Here is a 27,324-nt window from a genome sequence, read left to right as displayed (position 1 = left end):
ATTGCTCCCTTGTTATCACATCCTATTTTGATGACCTCACTGTGATAAAGAAGACCTAACTCACATAAATTCTTTTTTATCCATAGTGCTTCCCTTGAAGTTTCTGTGAGCGCCATGTTCTCCGCTTCTGTTGTGGAAAGAGGAACTGTGGGTGATTTCCTACTTGCCCAGCTGGTGGCTGCTAATGAAAACAAGTATCCAGTGTAGGAACATCGGTTGTCCTCATCTGACCCCCAGTTGGCATCACAGAATACTTTCAAGCTGGTGCCTTTTGACTTTGTAAATCTCAACTTTAGTGAACTTGTACCTTTGAGGTACCTTAAGATTCTCTTTATTGCAATCCAACACTGTCTCCCAGGATTGTTTGCAAACTGGCATGCCCGACTCACTGCATGTGTGATATCAGGACCAGAGGCGGAACTACCGCCAGTGCAACCAGTGCGTTGCACTGGGGCCCGCCTCTGTCCAGGGGCCCAAAGCATGTAATGAGTCAAACTGACTCATTACATGCCGCTGTGTGCTGCGGGCAACCGCTGCCCGCAGCGCACAGCCGCCCGGAGAGGAGAGGAGCAGCGGTACGGGGGAAGAAGGAGGAGGAGGGAGCCGCAGCAGCGCTTTGTTACTGGTGGAGGCGCTGCTGCTGCTGCTGTCCCTCTGCTTCACTATAGGCTGTCTTCCGAGAACAGCCTATAGTGAAGCAGAGGGGCAGCAGCAGCGCCTCCACCAATAACACAGCGCTGCTGCGGCTCCCTCCTCCACCTCCCTCCTCCTCCTTCTCTACTGCCCGGGAATCGTCAAGCTGCATCGAGGAGCCTGAGCCAGCGGAGAGGGTAAGTATAATTCTTCTTTCTTTCTTTCTTTCTTTCTTTCTTTCTTTCTTTCTTTCTTTCTTTCTTTCTTTCTTTCTTGGGACTGCCTACTGCAATGTGTAAAAAGGGGGAATCTGCCTGCCGCTATGTGTAAAAATGGGGACTCTGCCTGCCGCTATGTGTAAAAATGGGGAATCTGCCTGCCGCAATGTGTAAAAAGGGGGAATCTGCCTGCCGCAATGTGTAAAAATGGGGAATCTGCCTGCCGCAATGTGTAAAAATGGGGAATCTGCCTGCCGCTATGTGTAAAAATGGGGAATCTGCCTGCCGCTATGTGTAAAAATGGGGAATCTGCCTGTCGCAATGTGTAAAAAGGGGGAATCTGCCTGCCGCAATGTGTAAAAAGGGGGAATCTGCCTGCCGTAATGTGTAAAAAAGGGGACGCTGTCTGCCGTAATGTGTAACAAGGGCACGCTGTCTGCCGTAATGTGTAAAAAGGGGGACGCTGTCTGCCGTTATGTGTAAAAAGTGTACGCTGTCTGCCGCTATGTTTAACAAGGGCATGCTGTCTGCCGTTATGTGTAAAAAGTGTACGCTGTCTGCCGCTATGTGTAACAAGGGCACGCTGTCTGCCGTAATGTGTAAAAAGGGGGACGCTGTCTGCCGTTATGTGTAAAAAGTGTACGCTGTCTGCCGCTATGTTTAACAAGGGCATGCTGTCTGCCGTTATGTGTAAAAAGTGTACGCTGTCTGCCGCTATGTGTAACAAGGGCACGCTGTCTGCCGTTATGTGTAAAAAGGGGACGCTGTCTGCCGTTATGTGTAAAAAGTGCACGCTGTCTGCCGTAATGTGTAAAAAGTGGGACGCTGTCTGCCGTAATGTGTAAAAAGGGGACGTTGTCTGCCGTAATGTGTAAAAAGAGGAATCTGTCCGCTGTAAGGTGTAAAAGGGTCTCTACCTGGTGTAGTGGTGCTACTGTGTGGTGTAATTTGAATAATGGAGACTACTGTGCACCGTTTTCTGAATTGGTATTATTTTGTGGCCACACCCCTTCCCCACGAAGCCACGCCACTATGTATTTTTGCGCGCGCCTACGGTGCGCACTGCCCCTGTTTTGCATGCAGGGGTGGGGCTCCGATGCCGTTTCTTGCACACAGTGCAAAAATGTTTAGTTACGGCACTGTTGCTAGGTATCCATTTCTCTGGCCCTGAGCAGGTCCCCCTCACCAGATCCTCTCCAGGGGTGAGGGGGTGGACTTGGAGGGGGGGCCCAAAGCATTTTGTCGCACCTGGGCCCACCACTGGTCAGGACGTGTCACATTATTTGCATACATCAAACTACCAACGTCATTTTGATAAGGGATTTCTTGCATCTCCTCTATCTCCCCCTGGCTGCTTGGTGACATAGTCTTGATCATCTTTGCACTTTTGTCAATGGGAGTGCTTACTGGTTTTGCATCTGCCATTCCATATTTGGAAAGTATTGCCTCAATGTATGTTTGTTGGTCAATTGTGACTGTCCCTTCTTTTAGGTTTTGTACAATTTTCATGCCTAATAAGTGATTTTCAGGGCCTAGGTCTTTTAACCTGAATCTTTGTTTTAGCTGGTGCTTCACGTCAATGATGTGATTTTCTAGTAACACTGCATACAACTTCACATACCAATAATGACCACTTTGCTTGAGGCCGTATAGTGACTTCTTTAAGAGACAAACTTTTCATGTTTGGAATATATTCACATCATAGTGTTCAGGTGGTTCCATATACATTTCCTCAACTAACTCTCCATTTAGGAATGCATCATGTAGTGTACCAATAGCAATCACTAACCTTAAGGTGCTGTACCTTGCGACAGGTGAATAGATCTCTCCGTAATCGATTTCAGACTTCTGGGTATATCCCTTGGCAACAAGGTGGGCTTTGTAACGAGCTATTGTCCCATCTGCTTTCAACTTCTTGCAGAAGACCCACTTGTTATTGATCATTTTACGATTACTTGGCTATCAACTATAGTCCATGTACTGTTATTATCCAGTGCTGACAGCTCTGTATCAATTGCCGATTTCCACTCTGTCCAATCACTGCTTGACTTTGCTTCTTGCCTGTTTTGCGGTTCACAGTAAGCTATGTTTGTGTACTCCTCACTGTATTTCTTGGCTGGAACACCTTTGTTGCTCCTCATGGAACTCCTGTTCCCTGATTGGCTGTCTACTTGACATTCTCTGTTTCAGATACGCTTGCTGCTGCCTGTGCATCTAGTTATACATTCTCTTCTTGCTCCACTGTCCCAGTCAGTGGTGCTGTCTCACAGAATATCACATCTCTGGATTTAAGAAGACGTTTGTTTGTAATATCCCAAAGTCTGTATCCTTTGCTTTCTTCACAGTATCCAAGCATAATACATTCTATGGATTTTGGATCTAACTTTCTCCTTTCCTCCTTTGGTATATGCAAAAGCTTTGCTCTCAAATACACAATGACTGATACTTCGCTTTCTCCTGGAGTATGCCTCTAGTGGCGTTTTACCTTTAACAGCTACTGGTCGGTGCACTATTCTTTAGGTATACTGCAGTAGATACCGCTTCTGCCCAAAAGTCTTTTCCAGGCCAGCGTCACTTAGCATAGTACATGCTTTTTCAACAATTGTGCGGTTTACCTGCTCACTCACACCATTCTGTTCCGCTGTGTAGGCAATTGTTAGCTAATGCTTTATGCCATATCTTCTAAGGAATGTGGCTAAGACTTTGTTATCATACTCTTCACCATAGTCTGATCTCAGGATCTTTAGTTTCAGACCCGTCTGAGTCTCCACCAGGTTTTTGTATTTCGCAATTTTGCTAATTACTTCACTCTTTTCTTTAATGAAGTAAAGTACATTCTTGTGGCGTCATCAATGAGTGCCATGAAATACCTGTAGCCACTGATTGATTCTACCTCCATTGGACCGCATATGTCGGTGTACACTAGAGCTACTTGACTTTGGAAATGGGTTGTGAGTTTGCTTGCCTTTTATGCAACTTTCACACATGGGTCTTTCAGCGTTGCTCACAGTGATCCCTGTTACCATTCCATCTAGCAGTTTCTGGACATTGTCATATACTAGATGACCCAAGCGGTTTGTGTCACAGCTCCATTGATTGGTTTGCATTAGTAGCCATCATTGCAGTACACTCCTCAGTCTGAAGCAATAACAATCCCTCTTCTATTTTGCACCATACACTTGCCCTTCTCAAATTGGACTCTGTAACCCTTCTGCTCTAGGTGTCACGCTCGGCTGGAAATGAGGATCTGGCGACTGAGGTTTGCCTGAGGAAGCAGACACTTGCGAGGGAAGAAGACGAGGTGGCTGGATGTAATTCCTACTCATGGGTCAGGAGCAATGGAAGTGGAGACTATCGAGATGGAATAGTCACTGTAAATAATGAACTGCGATTGGTAATCTGTGACTTGGAAAACTGAAGACTGTGAGCTGTGGCTTGAATAACTAGGCTGAGGAGCACTGAAGATGAAGGACTGTGAACGGTGAGCTGTGGCTTGGATAATGAGGCTGAAGAACACTTGAAGATAATGAACTGTGGTTTAAAAGACGAGGTTGAAGAACACTGAAGATGAAGGACTGTGAACGGTGGGCTGTGGCTTGGATAACGAGGCTGAGGAACACTTGAAGATAAAGGACTGTGGCTTATATAACGAGGCTGAAGAACACTTGAAGATAAAGGACTGTGAACGGTGGGCTGTGGCTTGAATAACGAGGCTGAAGAACACTTGAAGATAAAGGACTGTGAACAGTGAGCTGTGGCTTGGATAACGAGGCTGAAGAGCACGGTAACTGTCGACGACCAAAATCCTTGAAGAATCAAGATTACAGAGTATGCCCCTCTCAGATGGTATCAGGTTGGGGACGGCGGGACTGCTGCAATCAGAACGACAGAGGCAGAGCAAAGCTGGAGAGTAACCAAGGCACCGAAGTAACCTGGGAGCACAGGGCTGGAGATCCTACACCTAAGTAGTAACTTGAAGCACTGGCACTCATAACCTGAACCAGCTCCCTTTTAAGAGGAGAGATCTCCCTGGATTGGCTGGATAGAATGAGCATGTGCAATAGGTTAAAGCTTTGGTCTCCAACATGGCCGCCCCTGTGCAGCAGACACATTTTAGTGTTTACCACCAGAACTACCCCTGGCCTCTCTGGAAGCTGCTCCCTAGTGCCAGCAAGCCCGCTGCAGCAGCATCCGGCTACTACGAGCGGATGCACCACAGCATCCCCTCACCGCCACACACAGACCCATCGTAGCAGCACAGCACCGCCGCTGCCCGCCAGACACCTGAGTGGTAACTGCTGAGGCTCCGATCATACGGTAAGGCTCCGGGACGTGACACTTGGACGCTGATAGCAATAAGATTACTTCCCAAATCTGGCACGAAAAATACATCTTGGATATCTGTAACAACTGTTTCTCATCCAATTCTTAAACGCACTGTGATTGTCCCAGCCTGTGATGCAGTAAGGACTTTGTTTCCAATCCCTGTTTCTGTAGTGGGTACACACGGTGTTAAAGAAATGAACCAATGCTTATTGCAACTGAAATTCCTAGTGGCCCCCGAGTCTATGTACCAGCAATCCTTCCTGTGACTATCTGCTATATTTAGTGCAGACTCATTTGGCTTGTCATGCTGCTTCTGCGCACCACTTGAATTTCTCATCCTACATTCTGAAGCTTCGCCATTGCCACTTCTTCCTTGTCCACCTGTACCCCCACAGATGCTAACTGCTGAGCTATTGACAATATCTTTTTAATGTAATCATTCATGTCCTTGCAGGCAGTCAATTTAATTCCATATAACATGCACCTCAAACTTCTCCTTCTCATCAGACCTCTGTCTTCATATGCACTTTGCAGGGCTGTCCATATGTCCTTAGCTGATAATTTCCCACTGATTATTGAATAGACATGCTGCTCCACAGCTAACCCTATTGTTCCAATGGCTCTGGCTACATCGTTTGGGTTACGACCTGCTCCTGGGTCTATTGTGATCTTCCACAACTTTTCCGCTTAAGCTGCATCTCCATCGCAAACTTCTATGTAGTGTAGTTTTCTGAACCTTTCAGCTTAGCAAAGTTCATACTGTGCCCCATGTTATACATCTTCTCAGTGCTTCTATAAAATGTTGCTTTAAGTTTATCTGTGTGTTCTTTTATTCTGTGCTATCACTCAAACACGTAGGGGTTAAGCTTCAAGCATGCGGGTCTGAGACGATAATCTGTTGGCAGAGTATTGCGGTGCCTGATGTAGTTACGTTAGTCCACACACTTGAAGAGTTAACAGCATGCAGGTTTATATAGATACACACAAGTGACTTAGATATTTTGTGATGGTAAGCAATTGGCCCCTTATAGAAGACAGTGTAACACAGTATATTAGCGGTACTTATCGGTATGGTATATGTGGTTGCGGTATGACAGCAGGGTATGGCTCCAATGGTAAGGGATGGAGGACTGCTTGTCCATGTAGTCTGGGTCCCGCTGTGAGAATGCACCACCCGGCTCTCTCTTAAGCTTCGGCAGCGCGGTACATACAGCACACGTTGAATGCTCTCTCCAGTCTAATTACACATGCTAGACGGACTGGTAAGATGGAGGAGTTACGTGTCAGGTTCCGCATCCCTAAGACACTGGCACTAGAAGGATGAATACTAGGGGCTGCGTGCATGAGACTCTATACACAAGGAGACTGGTACAGAGCATACCATTATCCAACAAAGATGTAGTGATATGAAGGGATGGACTTCCGGCGTTTCTGTATTTGTATTGCACCCTGTCATACTTATTTTCTGCTATCTTCCAAAAAATACATAAAATACTCCACTAGGTATACTTGTCATTTTAGTAATAGGGTCTTTTAAATACTTTTGTCTTTTATTGATTACTCTTAACATACTTACATAACCACTCAAATCCCACCTCAGAAATACTACTTATTTACTAAACAAATTAGCTGAGGTGACTTGGACATCAGGGTATGAGTTTCTTACTCCAGAATAGTGGTTCCTCAACTCAGTCCTCAAGGAACAATAATAGTTCAGGTTTTAAGTGTATCCATTGCTTGGCCACAGTTGACTTAATAGGTACCTCAGTCAATATGATTTAACCATCTGTGCTGAGCCATGGATACCTTTAAAACCTAGACTGTTCATGCTCCTTGAGGACCGAGCTTGGGAACCACTGCCCTAGATCATAGGTCTCAAACTCAGTCCCCAGGACCCCAAACAGTTCATGTCTCCTCAGAAAATCTCAAGTGAAATAATTAGCTTCACCTAAGGATCTTTTAAAATGTATCAATGGGTAATGAATACACCTGTGCATCTGCTAGGGCCGGAAAACATGGTCTTTTTGGGGTTCTGAGGACTAAGTTTGAGAACCACTGCCCTAGATGTACAGCACAAGCCCTCTACAAGCATATACTACATTCCAAAGTAATAGTTACAGTTCATTCTTTTGCTGATGGAGAAGATATGGGAGAGCCATGAGGATCGTGCTCACCCTGAGCTGACTTTGAGATCTTTATTTGGGGTGGTCCAGTCAGGACAAACATCAAACATAGTTTTCCATTGTTGTTATATAGGTGATCTGTTTATTATTTGGAATGGGGGAGTTGATTTGATTTTTGAGCTTACAGGCCCCCATACATCAGCAATTTGGCATTTTTGCGGTTGATTGTGTAAATACATCTGCAATGTATGGGGGTTCAAAGACCACAGATTCAAACCAAAAATTGATTGGGATTAAATCAGGTTGTCCAACATGTTGACTATCACAGATCAATTGGGGTTGTAGATTGCTTGTGTATGGTAACAATCAGATTTACAGACCGTTTCTACTAAACTGATGAAGCTTTCAAGATTGTCAGTTCTGTATTTGCTGAAAATTATCTGCAAACACTGAAAAATATCTGTTATTTATGGGCATAGACTGGTGAACTGGGGAATCTTTAAACCTGGGAAAAATTCTCAGAATCTCCAAATTGTTTTGTTGTGATTGCTGATGTATGGGGGCCTTTACACAGGAATTTAATGCTTACCAGTAATTCCATTTCTCGTAGTCCCAAATGGGTGTGAGAGTGCTGAGACCCCTGTAAAACCGCCTGACCAAACTAAAGGTCATCCCTGGCCAAGGTGTCGAACCGACAGAACTTAACAAAAATGTTTGAACCAGACCAAGTAGCAGCTCGGCACAACTATAAGGCCAAGACACCCCAGGCAGCCACCCAGGAAGAGCCCACAGATCTCATCGAGTGGGCCTGAATAGACAGCGGCAAAGGCAGAGCTGCCAAAGTATAGGCTTGTTGAATGGTCAACCTGAGCCAACGAGCAATTGATTGCTTAGAAGCCGGACGGCCAATCTTAGTGGCAGCATAAAGGACAAATGGCAAATCAGATTTCCGATGACGAGCAGTCCGTTTGACATAAACCTTCAGAGCCCTCACCACATCCAAGGACTCTGAACCAACAGAAGCGTCAGAACACACCGGAACCACAATGGGTTGATTCACGTGAAAAGCTGACACAGCTTTTGGCAAAAACTGAGGTCAGGTTCTGAGTGCCGCCCTGTCTTCATGAAAAATCAAATAACGGCTCTTACAGGACAAGGGCCCCAATTCAGAGACACGTCTGGCAGATGGCAATGCTAGTAACATCACAGTCTTCCAGGTAAGAAATTTCAATTCCACCCTATGTAAGGGTTCAAATCATTCCGATTGAAGAAAGGACAAAACGATATTGAGATCCCACGGAACCGTGGGGGGTACGAAGGGCGGCTGCATATGAAGAACTCCTTTTAGGAAAGTCTGTACAACATTGCAATTTGTTTCTGGAAGAAAATAGATAGCGCCGAAATCTGTACTTTGATGGAGCCTAAACGTAGGCCCATATCCACTCCCACTTGCAGGAAAAGTTTAAAGCAACCAATTCTAAATTCCACGGGAGAAACCTTTCTACTTTCACACCACGAAACATACTTTTTCCAGAGACGATGATAAGGTTTTGACGTAACTATCTTCCTGGCCTGGACCATAGTGGAAATAACCCTGGAGGGAAGACCTTTTCTGACTAGAATCTCCCTCTCAACTTCCAAGCCATTAAACGTAACCGCGGTAAGTCTGGATAAATGAACGGACCTTGCTGAAGAAGATCCTTTCGAAGCGGCCAGGGATCCTCCAAAGCCATGGTTAGGAGGTCCGAGTACCACGTCCATCGCGGCTAATCCAGGGCAATTAGAATTGCTTGAATGCTTTCCCTTCTTAGTCTTTTTAGAACCCTTGGGATTAGCGGCAGAGGAGGGAACAGGTACACAAACTGGTACGTCCATGATGTCGTCGGCGCGACCACTGCTACAGCCTGAAGATCCCTTGTTCTGGAACAGTAACAGCATAGCTTCTTGTTGAGATGAGAAGCCATCAGATCTACCTGCAGACAGCCCACCGGTGGATTAACTGTTGAAACACCTGGGGATGTAGGCTCCATTTCCTCGGATGGAGGTCATGTCTGCTGAGGAAGTCTGCTTCCCAGTTGTCCACTCCTGGAATGAATATGGCTGAGATGGCCTTTGCGTTGGCCTTCGCGATGCGAGTATTTTTGACACTACTCGCATCGCTGCTCTGCTTCGTGTTCCCCCTTGTCAATTTATGTACGCCACCACTGTGGCATTGTCCAATTGAACCTCGATTGCCTGATCCCTCAGGAGATGGGAAGCTTGCAGAAGAGCATTGTAAATTGCCCTGAGTTCCAGGATGTTTATCGGCAGAGCAGATTCCTGATTTGACAATGTCCAATGGAACTGGGCCCCCCTGGGTCACAGCCCCCCAACCCCGGAGGTTTGGCATCCATTGTCAGTAGAATCCACGAGTGGATATTGAAACTCCTGCCTTCTATCAGGTGAGGAACTTGTAGCCACTATAATAGAGAAATCCAGGCTTTCGGCGATAAGGTCACTTCCTGATGCATGTGAAGGTGAGACCCTGACCATTTGTCCAGCAGATCCAGCTGAAATGGCTGGGCATGAAACCTAATGTATTGGATTGTCTCGTAAGCAGCTACCATCCTACCCAGCAAGCGTATGCAAAGCTGTATGGATACCTTGTGAGGACGGAGCACTGAGCGGACCATAGCTTGGATAGCCAAGGCCTTGTTCATTGGAAGACACACCTTTTGAGACACTGTATCCAGTATCATTCCCAGGAACTGAAGTTGTTGGGACGGTTCCAGGTGAGATTTCTGAAAATTTAGGATCCACCCATGATCCGTAAGTAGGCGAGTCATCAGATCGATGCTGTGCAGTAGGCGCTCCCTGGACATAGCCTTTATCAGGAGTACGTCCAAGTAGGGGACTATGTTGACTCCCACCATGCACAGTTGCAGCATCATCTCCACCATGACTTTGGTGAAGACCCTCGGAGCTGTGGATAGGCCAAAGGATTAAGACATGAAAATGGAAATGATCATCCAATATGGCGAACCTCAGGTAAGCCTGATGAGGGGGCCACATGGAAATGTGTAGGTAAGCATCCTTGACATATAGAGATACCAGGAATTCCCCCTCCTCCAAACCGGACACCACTGCCCGCAGGGATTACATCTTGAATTTGAACACCCGCAGATAAGGGTTTAGAGACTTCAGGTTCAAGATGGCTCTCACTGAACCGTCTGGTTTTGGAACGACAAAAAGACTGGAGAAAAATCCCCTGTTGCGTAACAGAGGAGGTTCTGGAACCACCACTTCCGTCTGCAAAAGCTTTTGAATAGCCTCTTGCAAGGCAACTTTTGCTGTAGATAAAACTGGTAAGCCTGACTTGAAAATTCTGTGAGGAGGGAGTGCTTGAAATTCCAGCCGGTATCCCTGGGAAATGAGGTCCCTCACCCAAGGATCCCAGCAGGACGTCGCCCACACGTGGGCAAAGTGTTGAAGGCAAGCACCTACCTGAAAGTCTCCCTGCTGTTGAGGCCAACCGTCACGCGGAAGGCTTAATGGCAGGGGACCCAGTGGTCTGGTCCAGGAATGCAGCAGTTGCAGGTTTACGGGACTATTGTGGGGCACTGTGCTATGCCCGCTACTGTATATATTGCCTTGATTTTACGGTCAGCAGGGTCTTTTAGGGATACAGCCCTGACACCGGCAGTACCAATTTCTTAGACAGTCTGGACACAAATGTATCGACTGGTGGGGGGTTTTCCCATGCCTTCCTGTCATCAGCTGGGAGGGGAAATGTAGATAAAAACCTCTTAGAAGTTTTGAATTTCTTGTCAGGGTTCACCCATGCCTCCCTGGCCAGGGAGTTTAATTCCTTAGATAAAGGAAATGTGGCTGAGGTCTTGGGTCTAACATTAATGTACAACTCCTCATCTGGTTCTGCCTCCTGATCGAGTATGTGAAGAACCTCTCTTACAGCATAAATTAGGGCCTCCACCCCGGGGGACAGAGAGCTGTCTTCATCCATATCATCATCATCTACATCAGGCTGGTCAGAATCAGACTGGAGCACCTGTGGCAGTGAGCGTTTATGGGAAACCAACAGAGGGGGCTGAGAAGCCTTTCTGGTATCTGCTGCTTTAGCCATACAATCAATAGACTATTTTAACACCTGTCTTGGCTAGTATCTAGCCAGTCAAGTGCCTGTGAACTGTGTCCCTGTGGAGACATGGAGCACTGTTCACACATGAGGGACCCCGCAGAAGGAGGGGTAGAGACACAATCAGTACACATAACCATGTCAACAGACATATTGAACACAATGATAATGCAGCGCAAACCAACTGAAAACACCTCCACACAGACCCTAGAGAGCCCCTGGAGTGACACAGAGAAACGGAGACCAGCACACAAAACACAGCAGCACAGTGTGTAAAAGTATGTGTATCACCTTATGTGCAGCGGCGCTACCGCTGATGTGCTCCCCCCTGCTATGGCCCCCAGGTACCAGTACAGAGTCTGTAACAGCGTGGGTCATTGGAGGAGCAGCTTGCATGCAGCCTTTGATCCACAGCAGCAGCAAATGGCGCCTTCCCGCCTCTGGTCCCGCTCTCCAGGAAGCCCAAGCCCCTGTAATGGTGTGCGGTCCCACTAAGTTGTTTATACTGGCTGAAGTAATATACACAGTACACACAAGGCCTACTGACAGTGAGCACCCTGTGGAGCATAAAGCCCTGCTGAGCCAGTGTAGTCCGCGGCGGGCACAGCAGCTCGCGGCCCATGACCGCTGCGTGAAATGCCGCCAAACCACACCAGGGACCCGCTAACTGGGACCCCGGTGTTAACACTCACTGCACCTGCGACTCTTCGGCATCTGTTAGAGGGTGGCGGCTAGCTGCTGGCGTGGGCACACGTAGTATGGTGTGTGAAACAGCACCTCTGGAGCTCAGTGTCCTGTCAGCTGGGATTACGAACCATTAACCCTCAGGAGGTTGGTTCGGTCACCCTTCTAAGTCCCACGAAGCAGGTAGATTGGTTGCCAACCAGTACTACCTGAAAATAAATAACTAAAATAAAAACTAAAAGGAAACTCTACAGAGCTCCAGAGAAATGCACCTGGCTCCATGGGCACATTTTTCCTAAACTGGGTCTGGTAGGAGGGGCATAGAGGGGAGGAGCCAGCACACACATACACACACTAAAGGTTTTAAAGTGCCAGGCTCCAGTGGACCCGATCTATACCCCATGGTCTTAAAGTACAGTTCCCCAGTATCCACTAGGACGTAAGAGAAAATAAAATGATTTCTAGCATAATTTTAACAAAGAGAGGTAGGCAGGGGGGGGGGGGGGGGGTAGGAGGCGGGCACCTGCTTCCTATTCCTACCTTACTTGATCAGGAAGCAGGTCCCTCCTCCCTAGCCAGCATCATCTTCCCCATGATATCAGGGAAGATGATGCTAGCAACTAGAGAGCAAAGACTCTGGCACAGTAAAGATTGTGGGTTGGCAGCGCTAATAATGAAGTGATCGGATTGGTACAATACTTTAACAATTTATTTTTAGTAAAAACACATGTAAGAAACAATTACTCTCCTCATATAAAATGAATAGAATAAAATAAAACACATCACATTCAGTTCGTCCTATTGCTGTTTAGGATCACTCGGTGTCTGTTCCTTTAAGATGCCCAGAAACGTCCACTAATTTGTACAGAGGTTTGATTAATTTAGCACAGTTCGGTTTGTTTGTATAATTACCGGTCACCGCTTTAGAGGTGGAAAGGCTTCCATAGGTAGCAGTCCATATTAGATGGAAAATGTCCTCATTAGTAGTGGTGAGTGCTACAGTTGTCCTCTTTGTTGCCGCACGGCAGATTAGTAGTGGATCCAAGGCTGGTTCAGACACGTACTGGAGATCATTGGAACTGAAGTGATGAAAAACAGGGGGGTCCTGACGCGTTTCGCTGCACCCCAATAAGTTCAGCAGCTTTATCAAAGGATACTGTGCATTAAAAGAATGGGGTTTATATACCCTTACTAATGAGGAGAGTTACTAGCAGCTGTACAGATAGTCAATCCAATCACTTCATCCAAAATGTAAAACACCAATATAATATATAGGAGGCAGACCTATTAAATAAATGTAATGATAGTATAGTTCTATATTTTATAATTCTAATCCAATAGCAATAAAAAAGTGTTGTTTATTTTACTTCTAATAAACATAGACCGTTTTTTGACCAATAGGTGGCATTGTTTATTTTCCATTGCCATGGAAACTAAATACTGTTTCACTATTGACTAGTAATTTTGATGGACTTGAATTCTGTCCAATCAAATAAGATTAATTCATTTAAAGAATGGTGGTCACATGACCGCAAGTATAAGTGCCAGAGTCTTTGCTTTCAATGTGCAGTACCATCTTCCTGAAGATATCACAGGGAAAATGGTGCAAATCACAGGTATTCTCCAGGGATGCAGTGTACACGGGGATTCGCGGGGCCCCTCCAGCAGCCCGTGCCCAGGTAATTAGTACCCGTCCCTCTCTCGGCGCCACTGTAGTCTGAGTCATGTATCCTTACACCTTACCAGGAAATACTGCTTTAAAGGGGTTGTCCTCTTAACAAACAATGGGGTCTATGTACTAAGTCTCGGAGAGAGATAAAGTGGACAGAGATAAAGTACCAGCCAATCAGCTCCTAACTGCCATTTTACAGACAGTTAGGAGCTGGTTGGTTGGTACTTTATCTTCATCTACTTTATTTTTCTCCAAGGCTTAGCACACAGACCCCAATATTTTTATTATACTGAAACCTAATGAATCAAGTTCTTTTCTATTTGAAACCATTATCTATTGGCATTGGTATCAATTTTTGTCTATGTTTTTTTTGTGTATGAAAACTTTGCAGGTCCATCCAGCACAGAAAGCAGAAAAAGGAATGTCTCATGTTCTGATATATTCAACTATTCATTTGGACACTGGAATTGTTTTCATTTCACACAATTGTTCCCTGTTTGCATCTCTAACCTATTGTGTTAGCACCTAGAAGTGCTTCTTAATGTTTCACGCTGAAAATATAAAGGGGAAACCAGCAAAGCAACTTAATGTTCTTTCTACTGATGTCATCATACCTTGAGAGCACTTTAGGTCAAAGCTTCCGTTTGTACACAATTACTCAATTGGGAGGAGGAGGAGGTGGTGGTGGGTTTTATATGTGGAGTAGGTTGTGGCTAAATGATGTGAATATATCTTGCGTGACTGTGTATGTGTGCGAAATGAGGCGGTTGTTGGTCAATCATTTTGGGATTATATGTATTTTTTTTTCCATTTGTTATTTTCACTAGAATGGTCATAATCGAGATCAAAATTCTTTTATTCTCAAACTGTAGGATCAATATTACCAGATATTTAACATGTCTGGAGTGCAATAGAGAGACCCCTGGGTTAGTTCTAATATAGCTGCATATCTCTGGGAACAGTCTCAGTTATGATCCAGTACCATGCTTTGGTTTCATTTGCACTTCCAATAAGTTCTGCTTTGGAAAACAAAGCATTCATTATGAGTCAAAAACTATATAGATCAGTGGTGGAACTTGCAGGTTGCCCCTTACAGCCATATCCTATCACCAGCAAAGAAGTTGGGACCTTTCAGCTCAAGTGTTTAAGTATATTTACATGCGTTGTGTTGGACATCTTTGAAGCTGAACATGAAGGGTACATGCAGTGCCTAACATAGGCAGATACAAACAACTGTAGAATCCCACAATGGGCTAAAAACTAGAGATGAGCGCCTGAAATTTTTCGGGTTTTGTGTTTTGGTTTTGGGTTCGGTTCCGCGGCCGTGTTTTGGGTTCGAACGCGTTTTGGCAAAACCTCACCGAATTATTTTTGTCGGATTCGGGTGTGTTTTGGATTCGGGTGTTTTTTTCCAAAAACACTAAAAAACAGCTTAAATCATAGAATTTGGGGGTCATTTTGATCCCAAAGTATTATTAACCTCAAAAACCATAATTTACACTCATTTTCAGTCTATTCTGAATACCTCACACCTCACAATATTATTTTTAGTCCTAAAATTTGCACCGAGGTCGCTGTGTGAGTAAGATAAGCGACCCTAGTGGCCGACACAAACACCGGGCCCATCTAGGAGTGGCACTGCAGTGTCACGCAGGATGTCCCTTCCAAAAAACCCTCCCCAAACAGCACATGACGCAAAGAAAAAAAGAGGCGCAATGAGGTAGCTGTGTGAGTAAGATTAGCGACCCTAGTGGCCGACACAAACACCGGGCCCATCTAGGAGTGGCACTGCAGTGTCACGCAGGATGGCCCTTCCAAAAAACCCTCCCCAAACAGCACATGACGCAAAGAAAAAAAGAGGCGCAATGAGGTAGCTGACTGTGTGAGTAAGATTAGCGACCCTAGTGGCCGACACAAACACCGGGCACATCTAGGAGTGGCACTGCAGTGTCACGCAGGATGTCCCTTCCAAAAAACCCTCCCCAAACAGCACATGACGCAAAGAAAAAAAGAGGCGCAATGAGGTAGCTGTGTGAGTAAGATTAGCGACCCTAGTGGCCGACACAAACACCGGGCCCATCTAGGAGTGGCACTGCAGTGTCACGCAGGATGTCCCTTCCAAAAAACCCTCCCCAATCAGCACATGATGCAAAGAAAAAGAAAAGAAAAAAGAGGTGCAAGATGGAATTATCCTTGGGCCCTCCCACCCACCCTTATGTTGTATAAACAAAACAGGACATGCACACTTTAACCAACCCATCATTTCAGTGACAGGGTCTGCCACACGACTGTGACTGATATGACGGGTTGGTTTGGACCCCCCCCAAAAAAGAAGCAATTAATCTCTCCTTGCACAAACTGGCTCTACAGAGGCAAGATGTCCACCTCATCTTCACCCTCCGATATATCACCGTGTACATCCCCCTCCTCACAGATTATCAATTCGTCCCCACTGGAATCCACCATCTCAGCTCCCTGTGTACTTTGTGGAGGCAATTGCTGCTGGTCAATGTCTCCGCGGAGGAATTGATTATAATTCATTTTAATGAACATCATCTTCTCCACATTTTCTGGATGTAACCTCGTACGCCGATTGCTGACAAGGTGAGCGGCGGCACTAAACACTCTTTCGGAGTACACACTTGTGGGAGGGCAACTTAGGTAGAATAAAGCCAGTTTGTGCAAGGGCCTCCAAATTGCCTCTTTTTCCTGCCAGTATAAGTACGGACTGTGTGACGTGCCTACTTGGATGCGGTCACTCATATAATCCTCCACCATTCTATCAATGTTGAGAGAATCATATGCAGTGACAGTAGACGACATGTCCGTAATCGTTGTCAGGTCCTTCAGTCCGGACCAGATGTCAGCATCAGCAGTCGCTCCAGACTGCCCTGCATCACCGCCAGCGGGTGGGCTCGGAATTCTGAGCCTTTTCCTCGCACCCCCAGTTGCGGGAGAATGTGAAGGAGGAGATGTTGACAGGTCGCGTTCCGCTTGACTTGACAATTTTGTCACCAGCAGGTCTTTCAACCCCAGCAGACCTGTGTCTGCCGGAAAGAGAGATCCAAGGTAGGCTTTAAATCTAGGATCGAGCACGGTGGCCAAAATGTAGTGCTCTGATTTCAACAGATTGACCACCCGTGAATCCTTGTTAAGCGAATTAAGGGCTGCATCCACAAGTCCCACATGCCTAGCGGAATCGCTCCGTGTTAGCTCCTCCTTCAATGCCTCCAGCTTCTTCTGCAAAAGCCTGATGAGGGGAATGACCTGACTCAGGCTGGCAGTGTCTGAACTGACTTCACGTGTGGCAAGTTCAAAGGGCATCAGAACCTTGCACAACGTTGAAATCATTCTCCACTGCACTTGAGACAGGTGCATTCCACCTACTATATCGTGCTCAATTGTATAGGCTTGAATGGCCTTTTGCTGCTCCTCCAACCTCTGAAGCATATAGAGGGTTGAATTCCACCTCGTTACCACTTCTTGCTTCAGATGATGGCAGGGCAGGTTCAGTAGTTTTTGGTGGTGCTCCAGTTTTCTGTACGTGGTGCCTGTACGCCGAAAGTGTCCCGCAATTCTTCTGGCCACCGACAGCATCTCTTGCACGCCCCTGTCGTTTTTTAAAAAATTCTGCACCACCAAATTCAAGGTATGTGCAAAACATGGGACGTGCTGGAATTGGCCCAGATTTAATGCACACACAATATTGCTGGCGTTGTCCGATGCCACAAATCCACAGGAGAGTCCAATTGGGGTAAGCCATTCCGCGATGATCTTCCTCAGTTGCCGTAAGAGGTTTTCAGCTGTGTGCGTATTCTGGAAAGCGGTGATACAAAGCGTAGCCTGCCTAGGAAAGAGTTGGCGTTTGCGAGATGCTGCTACTGGTGCCGCCGCTGCTGTTCTTGCGGCGGGAGTCCATACATCTACCCAGTGGGCTGTCACAGTCATATAGTCCTGACCCTGCCCTGCTCCACTTGTCCACATGTCCGTGGTTAAGTGGACATTGGGTACAGCTGCATTTTTTAGGACACTGGTGACTCTTTTTCTGAGGTCTGTGTACATTTTCGGTATCGCCTGCCTAGAGAAATGGAACCTAGATGGTATTTGGTACCGGGGACACAGTACCTCCAACAAGTCTCTAGTTGGCTCTGCAGTAATGATGGATACCGGAACCACGTTTCTCACCACCCAGGATGCCAAGGCCTCAGTTATCCGCTTTGCAGTAGGATGACTGCTGTGATATTTCATCTTCCTCGCAAAGGACTGTTGAACAGTCAATTGCTTACTGGAAGTAGTACAAGTGGGCTTACGACTTCCCCTCTGGGATGACCATCGACTCCCAGCGGCAACAACAGCAGCGCCAGCAGCAGTAGGCGTTACACGCAAGGATGCATCGGAGGAATCCCAGGCAGGAGAGGACTCGTCAGACTTGCCAGTGACATGGCCTGCAGGACTATTGGCATTCCTGGGGAAGGAGGAAATTGACACTGAGGGAGTTGGTGGGGTGGTTTGCGTGAGCTTGGTTACAAGAGGAAGGGATTTACTGGTCAGTGGACTGCTTCCGCTGTCACCCAAAGTTTTTGAACTTGTCACTGACTTATTATGAATGCGCTGCAGGTGACGTATAAGGGAGGATGTTCCGAGGTGGTTAACGTCCTTACCCCTACTTATTACAGCTTGACAAAGGGAACACACGGCTTGACACCTGTTGTCCGCATTTCTGGTGAAATACCTCCACACCGAAGAGCTGATTTTTTTGGTATTTTCACCTGGCATGTCAACGGCCATATTCCTCCCACGGACAACAGGTGTCTCCCCGGGTGCCTGACTTAAACAAACCACCTCACCATCAGAATCCTTCTGGTCAATTTCCTCCCCAGCGCCAGCAACACCCATATCCTCCTCATCCTGGTGTACTTCAACACTGACATCTTCAATCTGACTATCAGGAACTGGACTGCGGGTGCTCCTTCCAGCACTTGCAGGGGGCATGCAAATAGTGGAAGGCGCATGCTCTTCACGTCCACTGTTGGGAAGGTCAGGCATCGCAAACGACACAATTGGACTCTCCTTGTGGATTTGGGATTTCAAAGAACGCACAGTTCTTTGCGGTGCTTTTGCCAGCTTGAGTCTTTTCAGTTTTCTAGCGAGAGGCTGAGTGCTTCCATCCTCATGTGAAGCTGAACCACTAGCCATGAACATAGGCCAGGGCCTCAGCCGTTCCTTGCCACTCCGTGTGGTAAATGGCATATTGGCAAGTTTACGCTTCTCCTCCGACAATTTTATTTTAGGTTTTGGAGTCCTTTTTTTTCTGATATTTGGTGTTTTGGATTTGACATGCTCTGTACTATGACATTGGGCATCGGCCTTGGCAGACGACGTTGCTGGCATTTCATCGTCTCGGCCATGACTAGTGGCAGCAGCTTCAGCACGAGGTGGAAGTGGATCTTGATCTTTCCCTAATTTTGGAACCTCAACTTTTTTGTTCTCCATATTTTATAGGCAGAACTAAAAGGCACCTCAGGTAAACAATGGAGATGGATGGATTGGATACTAGTATACAATTATGGACGGACTGCCACGGTTAGGTGGTATAAAAAAACCACGGTTAGGTGGTATATATTGTAATACAATTATGGATGGACGGACTGCCTGCCGAGTGCCGACACAGAGGTAGCCACAGCCGTGAACTACCGCACTGTACACTGGTTGATAAAGAGATAGTAGTATACTCGTAACAACTAGTATGACTGACTATGACGGTATAAAGAATGAAAAAAAAACCACGGTTAGGTGGTATATATTATAATACAATTATGGATGGACGGACTGCCTGCCGACTGCCGACACAGAGGTAGCCACAGCCGTGAACTACCGCACTGTACACTGGTTGATAAAGAGATAGTAGTATACTCCTAACAACTAGTATGACACTATGACGGTATAAAGAATGAAAAAAAAACCACGGTTAGGTGGTATATATTATAATAATACAATTATGGATGGACGGACTGCCTGCCGAGTTCCGACACAGAGGTAGCCACAGCCGTGAACTACCGCACTGTACACTGGTTGATAAAGAGATAGTAGTATACTCGTAACAACTAGTATGACTGACTATGACGGTATAAAGAATGAAAAAAAAACCACGGTTAGGTGGTATATATTGTAATACAATTATGGATGGACGGACTGCCTGCCGAGTTCCGACACAGAGGTAGCCACAGCCGTGAACTACCGCACTGTACACTGGTTGATAAAGAGATAGTAGTATACTCGTAACAACTAGTATGACTGACTATGACGGTATAAAGAATGGAAAAAAAACCACGGTTAGGTGGTATATATTGTAATACAATTATGGATGGACGGACTGCCTGCCGAGTTCCGACACAGAGGTAGCCACAGCCGTGAACTACCGCACTGTACACTGGTTGATAAAGAGATAGTAGTATACTCGTAACAACTAGTATGACTGACTATGACGGTATAAAGAATGAAAAAAAAACCACGGTTAGGTGGTATATATTATAATACAATTATGGATGGACGGACTGCCTGCCGACTGCCGACACAGAGGTAGCCACAGCCGTGAACTACCGCACTGTACACTGGTTGATAAAGAGATAGTAGTATACTCGTAACAACTAGTATGACACTATGACGGTATAAAGAATGAAAAAAAAACCACGGTTAGGTGGTATATATTATAATACAATTATGGATGGACGGACTGCCTGCCGACTGCCGACACAGAGGTAGCCACAGCCGTGAACTACCGCACTGTACACTGGTTGATAAAGAGATAGTAGTATACTCGTAACAACTAGTATGACACTATGACGGTATAAAGAATGAAAAAAAAACCACGGTTAGGTGGTATATATTATAATACAATTATGGATGGACGGACTGCCTGCCGAGTGCCGACACAGAGGTAGCCACAGCCGTGAACTACCGCACTGTACACTGGTTGATAAAGAGATAGTAGTATACTCGTAACAACTAGTATGACTGACTATGACGGTATAAAGAATGAAAAAAAAACCACGGTTAGGTGGTATATATTATAATACAATTATGGATGGACGGACTGCCTGCCGACTGCCGACACAGAGGTAGCCACAGCCGTGAACTACCGCACTGTACACTGGTTGATAAAGAGATAGTAGTATACTCGTAACAACTAGTATGACACTATGACGGTATAAAGAATGAAAAAAAAACCACGGTTAGGTGGTATATATTATAATACAATTATGGATGGACGGACTGCCTGCCGACTGCCGACACAGAGGTAGCCACAGCCGTGAACTACCGCACTGTACACTGGTTGATAAAGAGATAGTAGTATACTCGTAACAACTAGTATGACACTATGACGGTATAAAGAATGAAAAAAAAACCACGGTTAGGTGGTATATATTATAATAATACAATTATGGATGGACGGACTGCCTGCCGACTGCCGACACAGAGGTAGCCACAGCCGTGAACTACCGCACTGTACACTGGTTGATAAAGAGATAGTAGTATACTCGTAACAACTAGTATGACTATGACGACGGTATAAAGAAAGAAAAAAAAATACCACGGTTAGGTGGTATATAATTATACAATTATGGATGGACGGACTGCCTGCCGAGTGCCGACTGCCGACACAGAGGTAGCCACAGCCGTGAACTACCGCACTGTACTGTGTCTGCTGCTAATATAGACTGGTTGATAAAGAGATAGTATACAACAATATACTACTATACTGGTGGTCAGGCACTGGTCACCACTAGTCACACTGGCAGTGGCACTCCTGCAGCAAAAGTGTGCACTGTTTAATTTTAAATTAATATAATATTATGTACTCCTGGCTCCTGCTATAACAACCTGCAGTGCTCCCCAGTCTCCCCCACAATTATTATAAGCTTTTATACATTGATGTGCAGCACACTGGGCTGAGCTGAGTGCACACAGACTGAGTCACACTGTGTGACTGCTGTGTATCGTTTTTTTCAGGCAGAGAACGGATATAGCAGAGAACGGATATATTAAATAAAAGTTAACTTAACAACAACTGCACTGGTCACTGTGGTAAACTCTGTCTGCACAATCTCTCTCTCTCTCTCTCTCTTCTAATCTATTCTAATGGAGAGGACGCCAGCCACGTCCTCTCCCTATCAATCTCAATGCACGTGTGAAAATGGCGGCGACGCGCGGCTCCTTATATAGAATCCGAGTCTCGCGAGAATCCGACAGCGTCATGATGACGTTCGGGCGCGCTCGGGTTAACCGAGCAAGGCGGGAAGATCCGAGTCGCTCGGACCCGTGAAAAAAAAAGTGAAGTTCGTGCGGGTTCGGATTCAAAGAAACCGAACCCGCTCATCTCTACTAAAAACCCAATAAAGATCTGGAAGATGGAGGGGGTGGGGGGGGGAATAAATGATTGGGGGTTCCTCCCAACTTTATATGCTGAGAAATTGGGAGAAATGTGTATTCTGCCATATGTGATCACACATCACAGAGGACTGATCATGTGTCAATGCGTGTGAACCACCAGCATCCTTATCCTTGTCCCTGAAAACAACCTTTGAACGGAACAGACACCATGGCAGGTGTCCCCTGCACTCGTTCACAGCTGCTTTGCATTAGCATGATTATAATAACTCCCAACCTTCTGGACCAATCGGGACTAATCAGCCACAAATTGTGGACTATCCCAGCCAAATTGGTAGAGTTGGGCAGTATGGAGCAGACTTTATTGTACCACTTAAGTAGTTTAATGAGCAGTGGTGCCTTTACCTTCCCTTTTAATTCTAGGTTAGATGCAATGCAGTGTATTTCACAAAGTAGGTCTCTAGAATTGAACAAATGATCTGGCAAATCTAGGATTAATAGATACATAGGTTCACTAACAAATCTTTGTTGTTGGTGCTTGAAGATAAACATGTAGCATACAAAGTTTAAAAGGTGAAAACTATTTTATGTATTTATTCCCTTACATTATATAGCAGATGGGTGTTACCTATAGAACTCACACTTTGCATAATATTTAATAACACTATGTATAGAAGATTACCAGAGAAGAAACAAGGAATTGTTTGTACATTGAACACTTTATTTAATTAAATCAGCCATTGTACACATTGCAGCTATGTATTGTTAGTGTGATTTATTTTTTGCCATTTTAACACATGCCCTCATAGATATATTAAATTAGTGTTATCACCATGGGAACAATATGCTGAATCATCAACTTAAATGACACTTCTCACAGTAGTGTTTGTTTCCTTTATACCAGAGCAGAAAAAAAAAAAAAAAAGGTATCAGAACCATAAAAGTGATGAACTATTTATGCAGTTACACATACATCATCTGCACCGCAAACAGCACAACATAATTTTTTCTTCAAACTTGGTCAAACAATGGACATGGCTGTCCCAAATAATGGTAGCCGCATGACTCCAGCTTCCAGATTCCGTGGTAAATGACCTAACGTGCTTACTGAGATAGGAATTTAACAATGTTCCTGCCAAAAATAAAATGAAGCTACACAGTAGGTCTTTTCATTAATTAAACCAAAGCACTCTTTAGACTTGTTTCTTTTACAAGGGATTTAATGAAATCCTATTAATTTACAACTGACATTCAACTCTCTCGGTGGGTCCTTTCCCCCCTAAATCCTTAAGAGCAAAGGCCTAATTTGTTTGTCATTCTTTTTTTTTCTTTTTTTTATTATTTATAAATTAGCAACTTCTAGATTAATGCAATGTTTGGTTATTTTTGTTTGATTCCCAATCTATACTTACATTAAATAAACGGGTTTAAAATGTATAGTGCGCATATGTATTTATATATATATATATATATTTGTACGTTAAAAGGCTACTATGTTTTAACCACAAGAAGAATAAGGTACAGAAGACAAAAAATATTTCCTTTTTTTTATAATCCCTTCTTTAAAAAAAAAAGTGCATAAATGCTATAATCATCTCCAAGGATTAGTTCCGACGTAAAAACATAAAAAATAGAACGGAAACCTGCTTTGTGTCTTTAGCTTTTGACATAAAAATAAAATACAGAAATAGAAGAGGACACATTTGTGAAAACTGCTTGCTCAGTGCTAAGAGGGTTAAACAAGTTCCACACATGATTACAGGAGTTTAATTTCATTTTCATTTAATGCCACATGCATGTGCCATAAAAAAATCCTGATAAACACGGTGACTATTTATTTTTTCGGCATTTTTTTTCCTTTAACTGGGGAAATACCTCTCCCATTACAGTATGTACAGTGTCGTGACTAGCAGACACTTCCACTAGTTATAAGACAATGTGATCTGCTATAGTATTGATGTGAACAAAAATCTGCAGTAGTGTAGGTGTGGGCCCTACCATGTGTCCAGTTTAGAATATCTGAATAAGTCATTAGGCATTTTTATAAGCAGATAATAACTAGGTTACCTACAGTATTTCTTTGCATTTTGTACCTTCATTAAATCTCAGCTTAGTATAGATGATTTAGAACAGTTGATAGACACTAGAGTAACCTGGTGGCCAATCACATCTTTGAATCCTGTTCTAAATGCCTCAAGCATTATCAAGTCTCTGAACAGTCGCTATCATTCACTATGAAGCTTTCTACTAAACGATGGATAGTCAAGGCCAGCAGTAGCTTCTGAAGTCTTCGCATCCAAGCACATTCAGTTTGGTACGGAACACGGCATAGTCCATCCATTTTAAAGATGCTTTTATAGAGACTATGAAGAGGTCTGTGGACGAAGCCGACATGTAGGAGAACAAACTGAATTCATTTAAAATAAAAAGTCATAATAAAATGGATATACCATCCAAAAGGATGCTATCTTTGGTCGCAAATTATCCTTGCATTTACAAACAGACACACAAAGCTGATCATTTTGTTTATGACATTTGCAGAACAGGAGCACCAGTGTCACCCAGTGCATATGTTACTCATGGACCTTGTGCGTGGAAGAGAATGTATATTTTGCATACTGACTACAGATATGTGTTGTGATTATGATGCCGTAGCATCTCATTTGGCCGCTTTCTCCCAGTCTTCTACACAGAAGCGGTTGAGTAGTTGCTGAAGGTCAGTCTGGAGTTCATCCTTGTGTAGCACTTCTGGGACATCCTCCAGCTGCTCAACAAAAACATGTTTCCCATGCTGGTCCTTCACCACAGTCCTCTTTTGTGTCTTAGTTTTATTCATCTTTGTCCTGTAGAGAATAAAACATGTGTATAATAGGATAACCAGTATAAAAGAGGCAGAAGATCATTTAAAACCATATTATTACGCAAGTGTGAAAGAGACATATAGATATGACATTTTTTACAGACGTCTGCACTTATTATCTCAATGTGACAACTTTAGAAAGGTAACAATGACAGTGTCACCACTACAGTAATTTTACAGTTAGTAGTCTATAAGGGGAAAAGTAAATTATCCCAATACTTAACCAGAAAGGATATACTGTAGGTAGGTATTCAATTAGTGCCGATTTTTCAACCAGTCGAAAACAATGCACTCTTCGTCCGTTTTTATTTTGAATGTACATTTGACCTACTCAATGCCCGTGCCGTTTTTTCGACTGGTCGAAAGCTCCGGCATTGTCAAAAACCACGTGTATCGGCGAATTCGTGGGAATTTTTGCCCATTTTTGCAGCAATTTTCGACCGTGCCGATTCGACAAAAATAAAAAAAAGTGAAACGATATGGTCGAAAATGGATTATAAAACTGCAAAAATGCCCACAATTGAATACCCTGTGTCGAATTAGTGCCGTTTTTTCGACCAGTCAAAAAAAGGAACTTAATTGAATACCCCCATAGGATTTATGACAGTCCCCACATACAGTATTATGGCAGGTGGAACGGTTTGTTGGGACTTGTCACATTGCAGAACTTAGCATAGGTATAGTGTACAGTAACTCAGAGGTAGACAACCCTTGGAACTAGTGCCAATATACCCTCTCCACACTTAAGAACCACAGAGTGGCTGGCCTACACACACAATGAAGCCTGGGCCTCGCTCACAATCAAATAACAGCCAGAATTCTGAAGCATGTCTTCATCTCCAGACTACAAGTGACCAACCTACTGTATCTTGAGCAAACTAGATGGGAAGGACAGCGAACTGTTTGTATATGTTGTAATCATGGGGCCAAATTTTAATGTCTGGCATCCAAAAAGAAAAACGTTGCCTAACCTTGGTGTACCTAATCCTTACTGTGTAAAGTAGGCATCCACAAGTAGCCATTCCATATACTGTAACACAAATATACTATATTACACTAATTACTCAGTTTTCGTAAAGTACAAATGAGTTTGTGCAAAATGTTCCACGTTGCAGTAACAATGAAGGCATCCCCTAAAATGGCCATGTGGCTGAAGCACATTTTAGAGAAATTAATTGATTGCGCTCTTTGAGGAAAGGGTCATAAACAGCGATTTGTCAAGATCACAGATTTTCTGAGATTTTTGCCACATTATTTTTTTCATCATTACATTTTTATTGAAAATATGCAAAGATAATTATGGGGGTACAAGAAAGAATTGCCACATGATTTTAAGTGGCAAAACCAGGGAACAACCACTGTTCATTAAAATACAGTGATAGCGAGGTACAGTCAGAGTTGAAATTAGAAATGAAATAGGTGCAAGGTGTTAATAGAGCATGATGTAGCGCATCCTCCAAATTACAGGAAGTTCTTGCTCCAGTTCATAAGGGCCATCAGAATATTGTAAAGTTTCTGTCAGTCCCAATTTAGTAGCTGGGAATTTTACTTGCATCATACTGTGGTATAATAGATGAATACAATGTGGTTAAACATTTTTAATTTCCCCGATTCCTCGGCGATGATCGCTGGCCGCCGATCGGCGTAATGGCAGCTCGTGGAATTATGCCCACTGATATATGGGGCCATTACTTTAGGTTAATTAGAAAACAAAAAATCTACCACTACTATGAGCAATATATCTACCTTGACTTTTGCAAAAGTACAGATAAACATTTTGGATAATTTTCTGGTTCTGCTGCACTAATTGGGTACATGTATGTGAATAATGGGTTACGGTCATTAGGTCGACAGCACTTAGGTCTACAGTCATTAGGTCGACCACTACTGGTCGACATGCATTAGGTCGACATGGTCGATAGGTCGACACGTACTAGGTTGACATGGAAAAAGGTCGACATGAAATTTTCACTTTTTTCCATTTTTTTTTTACTTTTTCATACTTTAAGATCCATGTGGACTACAATTGGGAGCGGTAACCTGTGCCAAGCACAGCGGTAGCGGAGCGAGGCACCTTGCCTGAAGCTCGCGAGCCATGTGAGAGGACACGTTGCACTAATTGGGGTTCCCCGTCACTTTAAATAGAAAACTACACCAAAAACAGTAAAAAAACTCATGTCGACCTTTTTCCATGTCGACCTATTACATGTTGACCTACTGCATGTCAACTAATAGTGGTCGACCTAAGTGTGGTCGACCTAATGACCCATACCCGTGTGTATGATTAT

The 27,324-nt window shown here is 44.4% G+C and overlaps 1 protein-coding gene across 22 annotated transcripts in view; it reads right to left on the bottom strand.

Moving 5' to 3' along the window:
- Nucleotides 1-22,876: 22,876 nt before the first annotated feature.
- Nucleotides 22,877-27,324, bottom strand: part of ANK2 (ankyrin 2) — a 939,290-nt gene continuing 934,842 nt past the window's right edge. For all 22 annotated transcript variants that reach the window (XM_063920161.1, XM_063920164.1, XM_063920158.1 and 19 more), the window contains one exon: nucleotides 22,877-25,019. In XM_063920161.1, coding sequence (XP_063776231.1) covers nucleotides 24,836-25,019 — 184 coding nt within the window. In that variant the 3' untranslated portion in view covers nucleotides 22,877-24,835. The remainder of the gene's footprint in view (nucleotides 25,020-27,324) is intronic.

This window comes from Pseudophryne corroboree, chromosome 1 (assembly GCF_028390025.1).
Source record: "Pseudophryne corroboree isolate aPseCor3 chromosome 1, aPseCor3.hap2, whole genome shotgun sequence".
NCBI lineage: Eukaryota > Metazoa > Chordata > Amphibia > Anura > Myobatrachidae > Pseudophryne > Pseudophryne corroboree.
Note: the sequence above shows the minus strand (reverse complement) of the source record. Positions and strands in the feature narration are given on the sequence as shown.